The following is an 11231-nucleotide window of genomic DNA, read 5'->3' as shown; positions in this document are numbered from 1 at the left end:
TGTGGTAGAATCTGATCTTTGAAACTGATTAACAGAAAATACAAAAAACAAATGAGATATAGACATATACTGTAGATTAATTGTTGTAACAATGTCTCAAGGAGCTGCACACACAGTCATAGAATGTCTCATATTCTGTGTAAGCATAGACACTCATGCTCCATACTAAACTTTCTTTGGCAAAAAAAAAAAAATAATAATAATTAAAATAATCATAGTATATACAATAAATCTTTACAATCATAGACTAGGATTTTCTTTGTAGAGCCATTTGTAATTACTAGCAACTATTTAGCATCTGCGCCTGATTACTTTAGTCACTGTCACCCCTCACTGCTGGTCAGGCAGAAACAGAAAATATCAAAGATATAGGCTTCTTTAACAGAAAGTTTTGGCTGTCTGACTATCAGATTACTGTATTATTATTTTTTTAGTGGGGTGGAATTGTTTGTTTTGCAATTTGTATTTATTAGTAGCATGAAACACCCAATGCTAGTTTAATCTTGATGTAGAGGATACTTTTTTAGAATTGAATTCAGAAAACAGTGGAAACATTTGATTTTTTCAATGATTTTCTTTTCAAAAACAAATAAGAAATACACATAGGCATATCCTCTAGATGAATTATTGTTACAAATGAGGCAAATTATAAAATGCGACAAATTATATCAAACAGACATGCCCTCATGCATGGTTCATGTTTTCAGAAAGATCTGGTGTAGGCCTATAAAAATTGGGGTGAGATATTTCAGACAAAGCCTTCCTAGCCTCTTCAGACATTTGTGTGGTTATGTTAAACTCACTATTTTCAATAGCAACAATGTAATTTGAACATATCCTTTTTGCTCTCTTTTTGGCTATTTTTTTCAATTTTTTGTCCAGGTGTTTATCTGTTTCCACAGACAGGAGCTCCTCATACCGCCTTTCGTAGTATGGTTTAATTTTGCAGCAGCAGTCCTTCAAACTCTGACAGGAGGGGGAGTTGTTACAGATCTGGCAGAAACAGTCCTTCAAACACTGACAAGAACATCTGACACAATACATCCCAACCTTTGTGTTTGATATTAGCCACCATCCAAAGAAACCAACAGCTATGCAGATGTAACCAAAAAACTGCAAAAAGAAAGAACAATAAATCCACAATGAACAATAAAATCAATGAAGGATGTTTTTTAACCAAAATGTTAAAGGTGCTAAAGAGGATGTTTTGTTTTATACATTTTTGCAATATTACTTGAAACTGTCTTTACTAACTGATAAAAGACTATTTATTAGGTGCACTGAAAGGAATAATATTAATATACAACGGCTGCGTCCAAAAACTGGAAAATGCTGCCTTCTGAGGACACATTTCAAGGTAGTAAGGCATCAAGGCACATCCGAATCCAATGTTAGCTTCACTTCCTGTCTCATGAGATACCTTCCTCAGATCGATTTTTGAAGGAAGCATTGATGTATCCTTAGCTGCCTTTGATATCCCACAATCCTGTGCTTTCCATTCTGTGACAGTTGAGCTAGAAAAATAAAGATGGCGTCCGAAAGTTGCGTTTACTGCTCATTTTGTGTATAAATGTATGATTTTGACCAACATATTTCAATTTTGATATCATTTCTATTGAGAAATTACTACTGTAATAATTAAATATTTGTTTAGTTCTCACCAAAGCTCGCTCTATATTGCTGTAGATCATTAAACTGTTACGCTGTTCTCTTATAAGACAGCGAGGCAGCAAAACAGCTACCTAGGTTTTCGGACGCAGCCATCATCTGTGCACGAGGTAGGGCCTTAAAAACATTAGCCAATCGTTTACGTGATCATTGTGTAAACGATTGGCCCTCTGGCTTGTCAATCACTGCCGTGACGTTCCTTGTGCGAGACGTGCGCGGCTGCGCACTCCAGTAACTTTCCACACTCCACAGGCGCCACATGCAATGTTTTTGTCAAGAGACAGGAGTAACAACTGCAGATTATGAGTTACCTGCGGTGAGTCCGACATAATGAATCCACTAACACGACACAGCGAATGCCGGTGGTAAACACTCGTGTTCCAATACTCGTGCACGAGTTTTGGGAGGCGTTCCTTTGAAATGAGCTGTGAAGGAGGGGGGTTGTTCTTACGCATGCGCTCATTTCAAAAACTCACTAACAGTCTTTGGTTTCTCAGTCGACGAAAAGATCCTCTTTAGCACCTTTAAACTGTGTTAAAAAATGTCAGGTTGGGTCAACAAATAAAAATGTTATTTTTACATTTTTGATGTTTAATCAGTTGTTTTGTTTCCTAATTGTGTTAACTTGTAAATTTGTGGCAGATTCCACTGTGAAAACATGTCCCACAAAGAGATTAAACTGTAGCCTACTGTATCTATTTTCCTGGGCAATAATGTTGGGAAAGTGTAATAGGTTTTTGTTGTCATTACTTTAAAGTGTGTCAGAACCTACATTTGAGTAAAACCTACAACTGAGTAAAAGACTCAGTCTCCCAATCTCAAAAAAATATAGGCACAATGTACTGTGTTAATATTAAGGAATTTTCAGGTTTTTTTCACAGCTTTTACCCATATTTTGAATTATGCTTTGCGTTGTGTTGTGTTCGAGGTTTAAATGAGGTCTGTAACCTTAAAGGATAATGTCCTGGCAGGAAATTACCAGTACCTTTTCCATTTTTCTACTGATTTTTTTCTTACAATATATAGCAATTAATTCATTTGAATCACACCCACATTCAGAAGAAATCTATTTCCTAAATGTTTATATAAAAGTTGACTAAACATAATTCATTACTAAATTATTATTAAATTCTTACCTGTGACCAGTTTTTGTGGATTGTGATAATGCTCATTTCTTGAAGAGTAAGATTCTTCTTGCATGGAAGTTCTCGCACTGTGTCACTATGTTTGGTTGCCAAACAGAGATACAAGTCTCTGTCTAAAAGGATGAATCCTCCCCAAAACAGACAGATTCCAAAAAGCTGGAAGATTTGAGGCAAAAAACCATAGCAAACGGCCCCACCAACTTTTGTTCTGGTTTGTTTAAACACTTTTCAAATTAAAAACAATAATATAGGAATGAGAGCAACGTAAATGACTACAATAAAATGAAACTTTTCTGTGCAGGAGCATGAAAACTGAGAATTAAAGATGTACTGGAAAATGTAAATCATAACAATAACTAGAAATATATTTGCAGCCTGTGACAATATCACACGCAGTTTGTCTGGAATATCAGAGAAAAGATGTGGCATTGTTGATCAGCTGAAGCGCAGACACAGATGTTCAAGACAAGCTGTTTTTCTCTCTCCACAAGTCTTGACTGAGTCCTTCAAACACTTATCAGTTAAGATGTCTGCAAAGCTTATTACATTAGCCTACTTTCTCATGACATTTTTGAACAGTCTGCTTTTACCACAAAATCAATATGTTCCCCTTTGGAAGTTTGAAAGTGGCATTTACATGTGAAAATGTATTCAAAAAATGCAGTGTGTTCAGGTTTCAATATGACGGTTTGAGGGATTTCATGTACAGCTCGTAGATTATGCAACTATTCTTCCTTTCTTTAACAATGAATACATAAATCAGATAATAAAAGAATTAAAAATATATTTGATATATTTTTACTAGTGGGTGCAGGACACTATAGTTCATTTATGTAAGTGAGGATAGCAAAATAAAGGAAACTGACATATTATACCCAAAAATTTGTGACCAAAAGTGGAACCTTAAGTGTTATCTGACATAATTAAGATTATTTTTTTCTGACATTAGAGTCCTTGTCATATTTTATTACCATTTTTTTAAACTATAGTGAATAAACTGTACTAATGAATGAAATGTTCAAGGTGTCTGAATTTTGGTTTGACTGTATATATATATAATAAGAGGGATAATAAAAAATGCATGTTATTTTTTGTTTAGTACTGTACTGAGTAAGATATTTTACATAAAAGATGTTTGCATTTAGTTCACAAGACAAAACAATAGCTGAATTTATTAAAATAACCCCATTCATAAGTATGTGAACCATTAATTCTCAATACTGTGTGTGGTTACCTGATGATCCACGACTGTTTTTTGTGATGGTTGTTCATGAGTCTCTTGTTTGTCCTGAGCAGTTAAACTGAGCTCTGTTCTTCAGAAAAATCCTCCAGGTCCTGCAGATTCATCAGTTTTCAAGCATTTTTGCATATTTGAACTCTTTCCAGCAGTGACTGTATGATTTTATACATCCTCACAAATTTCAATGTGATTTTACACAATACTTTTTTAAACAGAATTTCTTTGTGCTCCACTATACATAATCTCCATGTACTTCCATTTTGAAATAATATTTGTTATTTCTTCACATCAGGATTGATTTCATCATAATAACCTGAACTCCTGATAATACCAGTTACGTGTGAGAGCCAGCCACTAGTTTCAGACTTTCTCTGTCCATTTTTGAGAAAAGTGAAGTAAGACAGTAAAAAGTCACCTGATGCCTGGGTTGCAATACCACAATTGCAAAAAATGTTTTTTCCCACGTTAATGTGCTTTGTAATGTGCAGTGTTTTTCAGTTGGTATATGATTTCACAGAATCATATAAAAAATTGTGACTTTTTCATTGCAATGGCGAGTTTATATCTCAAAATTCTGATTTTTTTTCTTTCAATGGCAAGTTTATAACTTTATTCTCAGAATTCTGAAATACCTGTATGAACTTGCAGTTGTGTGGAAAAACAAACAAAAAAACCCATCAGAACTGTGAGATAAAAAGTCATTCCAGTTCATTCCATAGGGAAAACATGCTTTCCATACTGAATGTAAACTGTAAAAATCTGATTATTGTAAGCTATACTGCAATTACTGTTTATGGTTATTTACAGATTATTGGCAGGCTATTTTAAGTGCAGGGCTAGAAAAAAGTGAACACTGAAAGAAAAAAGGTTTGACTTACATAATTGATAGTTAAACAAGTTAAAGGACATGAAGTAATCTAATGCAATGTGTGCCTTTGCTGATCTCAAATGACACATTATTGCAGACAGCAAGACGGAGTTCAATGAAGCAGAACTGAATGTGTAAACACACCTGACAGGGCAACGTTTCACAAAATCATCATAAGCCTAAGTTGATCATAGCTCCATTGGTGGCAATGGTTCTGCAATCAACTTAGGTTTAAGATGCTTTTGGGAAACCCAGGGCCGTCAGTGGGGTTTCTGGGCCCCTTGTACAGTTTATTGTTTTGGGTCTCCCTCAGTTGAAATCACATTCCTGGCTCTTCCTTTCTGTGCTCTTACAATTGTGTGACTTTGACTCTTATTTGAGGTATTAAAAACAACAATATTGTCTATAACAGGGGTCTCCAAAACTCTGTCCTGCAGGGCCACTCCAACTTGCCTCAACACACCTGCCTGGAAGTTTCTAGTATGCCCCATTAGACCTTGATTAGCTGGTTCAGGTGTATTTAATTTGGGTTGGAGCTAAACTCTGCAGGACAGTGGCCCTCCAGAACCAAGTTTGGAGACCCCTGGTCTATAAGCTGGCTCAAGGAAGCTAAAGGATTATTGTTTAGCCCAGGGGTGTCCAATCCTGCTCCTGGAGGGCCACTGTTCTGCAAAGTTTACCTCTAACCCCAATTAGACCTTCCAGGCATACAGGTATGTTGAGGCATGTTGGAGCTAACCTCTGCAGGAAAGTGCCCCCCAGGACCATTTGCAACTGTTTGTGTTTAGTGTCATGAGCACAATCCCTGTAAATTATTTAGGTGAAAAGGTTACTCTTGTCAAGCTGTGTGTTATCAAAGTGTCAGGACACTCCTCTCAAAGGTAATATTGACAGAGGGAGTAGGTGCTGAACACCTTCAGTGGAAGTAAAGTTTGAAACTAGTCTGAGGGGATTAGAAAGTGCTCGTCCTTCTTAGCCCGTTGATTTATTATGCCATCTACAGAGATGCTGAGCAGAGTGGTACTTCGATTCATTAAAGATACTGCTTGAAAGTAGGAACAGGTTACCAGAATGGCTACAATTGGACAAATAATCTTTACGAGGTAGAAGAATGGGCAACTTTTTTTTTAAGCCATTTCAGGTAGAAAATTATAATACAGTGAGTCAATATTGAATGTTGTTCATCAAATGTGTGTCTTTTGCAGTATGATTGTTCTGATAGTAGTAATTTCTGGACTCATCATTTTCATTTTGGCTATTGCATTCTCAGGTTGGTAAAACATTCATGTATTTTGTGCGATTACTGTATAACTCTAAAGGTGATGATATACGGGGCAACTTTTTGAGCAATGTTGACAGGCAATGTGGTCGAGCTATGTTGCTTGGGCACTTTCCCATTGGGAATGGGCAACAAATTTCTATCTGGATACTTTAGATCGAAATTTGTATCATCACCTTAATAGTTTGTATAACTTATAATAGTGCATTTGGGCTTTTGAGGTATAAACTAAACGTCTGTGTGCATGTTTGATTTCAAGTGTCCCAAGGTACCGTTAAGAGCAGTAGTCCCTCTGCTGTGGGGAATCTTGATGAGGATGTGGTCCTGGATTGCAAGTTTCTTAGCAGCAGTGGCAATGAGCAATTTAGTGATGTATCAATTACTTGGCTAAAAGATGCTCTCAGTGGTGTGGTTTATGAATACAAGAACAAAGCAGCCCAGCTCCAGGGGCAGAACACACAGTTCAAAAACAGGGCTCAACTGTTCTCAGCTGCTATATCAACGGGGAACGCTTCCTTCTGCTGAGAAATGTGAAGATGGAGGATGAGGGTGTGTATCGCTGCACTGTCAACGCACCAAAAGTCTCAGGGACAACCAGCATTAACCTTAAAGTGGCTGGTAAATACATTCTTTGTTTATTTATTTTAAAGTAAATTAATGTTTAAAACCAGACATCATATTTCTGCTTTATAGATCTGCAGGTAGGTGGTGACAAGTGACTCTCTTTATGAGTGAGTCACTGAATCACTCTCTCAAGTGATTTGTTCAAAACCCTGTGACTTATTCATGATACAGCACAAGCCTCGAGTACCTTATTGCTTTTATAAAACAGTTACCACACAATACAAATATTAAACCAAAAATATGTATCAATGCAACTTTCACTAAAAGCCTTCCTTCCGCCAGAAAAAATAGTCCCTGATTGTGAACAGCAACAGAAGTTACATGATTACGCCATTAGATAGAGGCAAAGACTGTCTTTATGAGTGTGTCAGTCAGTAGCGAAGACTTTTACATTGAAAAGACTAAATTGTTGTGAACATGGAACAATACGCAACTGACAAATGCTCTGACTAGCGCTGTCAGTCACGGGAAAACCCCTTAACTGTTAAAAGGACAAGATATTGCAGCAGACATTTAAACAGATTTTTTATTATGAACATAGGACTGACCTGAAGTAAAATGCTAAATCTGAATGCCGGTAATACAGTGGTGGTCAGAATTATTGGCACCCTTGGTGAATTTGATCAAAGATGACTATAAAAATAAATCTGCATTGTTTATCCTTTTGATCTTTAATTCCTAAAATTGGCAAAAATCTAACCTTTCATTGAAGGAAAAGAATTGAAAGTGTGGGGAAAATCACATTATAAAATAAATGTTTTTTTCCAAAACACATTGGCCACAATTATTGGCACCCTTTTATTCAATACTTTTTGCAACCTCCTTTTGCCAAGATAACAGCTCTGAGTCTTCACCTATAATGCCTGATGAGTTTGGAGAACACCTGACAAGAGATCAGAGACCATTACTTTATACAGAATCTCTCCAGATCCTTCAGATTCCCAGTTCCATGTTGGTGCTTCTTCTCTTCAGTTCACTCCACTCATTCTCTTTAGGGTTCAGGTCAGGGGACTGGGACGGCCATGGCAGAAGTTTCATTTTGTGCTCAGTGACACATTTTTGTATTGGTTTTGATGTTTGTTTTGGATCATTGTCCTGATGGAAGATCCAACCATGGCCCATTATTGGATTTCTAGCAAAAGCGGTCAGGTTTTGATTTTTATCTGTTAGTATTTGATAGAATCCATGATGCCATGTATCTGAACAAGATGTCCAGGACCTCCAGCAGAAAAATAGGCCCACAAGATTAAAGATCCAGCAGTATGTTTAACCGTGGGCATGGGGTACTTTTTATCCATTATGTGCACCAAACCCATCTGGTGGGTTTGCTGCCAAAAAGCTCTTTTTTTAGTTTCACCTGACCATAGAAGCCGGTCCTGTTTGAAGTTCCAGTCATGTCTGACAACTGAATATGCTGGAGATTGTTTCTGGATGAGAGTCCAGAATTTTTCTTGAAACCCTCTCAAACAACTTGTGGGGATGTAGGTGCTGTTTGATAATTTTTTTAGGCTTTCTGAGACTTAAGAATCAACTAATCTCTGCATTTCTCCAGCTATGATCCTTAGAGAGTCTTTGTCCACTCAAACTTTCCTCCTCACTTCACATTAGGATGATTTAGACACACGTCCTCTTCCAGGCAGATTTGTAACATCTTTAGTTGATTGGAACTTCTTAATTATTACCCTGATAGTGGAAATGGAGATTTTAATGCTTTAGCTATTTTCTTACAGCCATTTTCTATTTTGTGAAGCTCAACAATCTTTTGCTGCACATCAGAACTATATTCTTTGGTTTTTCTCATTGTAATGAATGATTAAGGGAATTTGGCCTTTGTGTTTACACATATTTGTACTCCTGTGTATTGTCCTGTGGGCTGGACAATATCATGTTCATGATCACCCTGGTGTGCTAAAAAATGTAAATATGAATGGGAATATACTTCAGAGATATTTTACTCATAAAAAATTCTAGGGGTGCCAATAATTGTGGCCAACGTGTTTTGGAGAAAAACATTTATTTCATAATGTGATTTCCCCCCCACTTTCAATCCTTTTCCTTCAATGAAAGGTTATATTTTTTTTGCTAATTTTATGAATTAAAGATCAAAGGGATAAACAATGCAGATTTATTTTTATAGTCATCTTTGATCATATTTACCAAGGGTGCCAATAATTTTGACCACCACTGTAAACTCGCTCACTCGATCTTTTTCTCCCAACACTCTTCTACATAATACAATAAGCTTCAATTAACAATATAAATTGAGAACAAACATTTTAGGTCACTAAGACTGGTTGCTAAGTGTGTTGTGTAGTGATACACAGAACCGTTGGGTGAAGCGGTCATAGATGTGTTTTATCATGAATAAAACACAGATATTGACAAATCAGAATCAAGGACAGGAACTAACCGTTTTATAAAAGCTGATAAAGACACAAAAGTTGTGTTTACATTTAATTCAATGTCTTTACAGTTACTTTCCCTGAGTAAATTATGGGAAAATTTACATTTTTGGGTGTAAACGATTCATTCTAAACTCCGATTCATTCAGGAACTAAACACCACTGTTGTATGTTCAGAGATGTATAGAGTAATTCTATAATATTATTATTCTTATATAATATTTACTACTAAATATTATTTAAAATTACTTAATCTGACTATATTTGGATACACTAAAAAAAATTAAATCAGAAATGAATTACAAAGAAATGGCATGTTATAATTATACATGAAATTTTGAAGCAGAAAGACTTATAGTATCTTCTTGTAAAACGTACTTCAATAATCTTTACAGTGTACATCAATAACTTTGAAATTATATATTTAAATGATATATATATATACACATATTTAGTGTATATCTGCTCATATCTGGATGCTGCTTTTCACCCTGATCTGTGTGTTTATTTGCAGCTTTCACAGCTCCCACATTTACCCAACGGGCAGGTGGCTCTCTATTCGCTGAGGCTTATAAATGGTTTCCCAAACCAGAGGTTAGCTGGTTGAGTCCGAGTGGGCATCTTTTAAACAGCAGCACCAATTTTATTGACTCTGCTGGAATCATGCGAGTTGCTACTGTCCTTGAAAACCCAGTAAAACAGAATGACACATACACCTGTATTATCCAGAACAGTGTTGTGAAAGCTATCTCAGAGGCAACTGTAACAGGTAAAACAGTAGATACTGACAAAACAAAAATGTAAAGATGGAACTAATTATTAAGCAGGACAAACCCATAATCATAATATTTACACAGAGCAAATCAAGTTTGTTAAAACAAATTTGATGACAACTTGTAGTGTGGACAGACAAAATGGATGTCACTCAGTAAACAGAATGACACATCATGAGTTTCTATTAGTAAGTTAATACTGCTGTTTGTTTATGATTATTATTCCTCAGAAAACAGAGTGGCGGTGAGGACATACTTCATTTTCAGTGCTGCATCTACAAAAGTGTCATCCTTACATCTTCTGTTCACAGTCATCCTTATTCTCTCTGTAATCCAGACACATCTCTTCAGTGGTTGACTCAAGGTCAATCAGTTACAGTTCAAAAGACTGACATGTTTTTCTTGGTTGGTTGCTTACAGTACATTCTAAAATTCAATCAATTAACCCCACATCCTAAACCATAATGACATTTACCAATAGAAAGAAAAACTGTTATTTTTTTAAACTCTAAACATTTTACTCTGTGCTGTAGAAGTGGATATATATCCAAATTCAGGTTTCACATGATAAATCCTATGAATTCTTTCATATGAAACATCTTTTATTTTGTTATTGACAAAATGTTTATCATAGCTTATTTCACATTATTGAAACTGTTCTTGAAAAAATGTTTGCATTACCAATAAAGGATTTTCAATACACTCATTTTTGAGACACATCATCTATTTTACTATTGCATCTATTAGGCCCCAATAACCCTGTTTAGAAATTCATTAATGATAAATAAGGTAACATTTTACAATTATGCCACTAGTTAATTAGTTAACATGAACTTACAATGAAAAATATTTCTAAAGCATTTATTAATTTCAACATTTACTAATATTGATCAAAAGTTGTATTTTATGCAGTGGACCTGAGCTAACATAAAAATAAATAACATTTGTATTTTTATTAACTAACGTTAACACAGATAAATGAATACTTTAAAGGGTTAATTCACCCAAAAATGAAAATTCTGTCATTAATTACTCACCCTCGTGTCGTTCTACACCCGTAAGACCTTCGTTTAATGGCTTTCAATAGAGGCCTCACTGAGTCATCGGATTTCATCAACAATATCTTAATTTGTTTTCGAAGATGAACAAAGGTCTTACAGATGTAGAATGACATGAGGGTGAGTAATAAATGACATTATTTTCATTTTTGGGTGAACTAACCCTTTAATGTA

The 11231-nt window shown here is 35.6% G+C and overlaps 1 protein-coding gene across 1 annotated transcript; it reads left to right on the top strand.

Annotated features, from left to right (window-relative positions):
* The first annotated feature begins 5729 nt into the window (after nt 1-5729).
* Nucleotides 5730-10722, top strand: vtcn1 (V-set domain containing T cell activation inhibitor 1). The gene is given in 6 exon segments (XM_048192417.1): nt 5730-6024; nt 6127-6191; nt 6460-6711; nt 6714-6818; nt 9741-9995; nt 10230-10722. Coding segments are annotated over 6 exon segments (837 nt in total). The 5' UTR covers nt 5730-5992; the 3' UTR covers nt 10358-10722.
* The last annotated feature ends 509 nt before the right edge of the window (nt 10723-11231 follow it).

This window comes from Megalobrama amblycephala, linkage group LG6, assembly GCF_018812025.1.
Source record: "Megalobrama amblycephala isolate DHTTF-2021 linkage group LG6, ASM1881202v1, whole genome shotgun sequence".
NCBI lineage: Eukaryota > Metazoa > Chordata > Actinopteri > Cypriniformes > Xenocyprididae > Megalobrama > Megalobrama amblycephala.
Note: the sequence above shows the minus strand (reverse complement) of the source record. Positions and strands in the feature narration are given on the sequence as shown.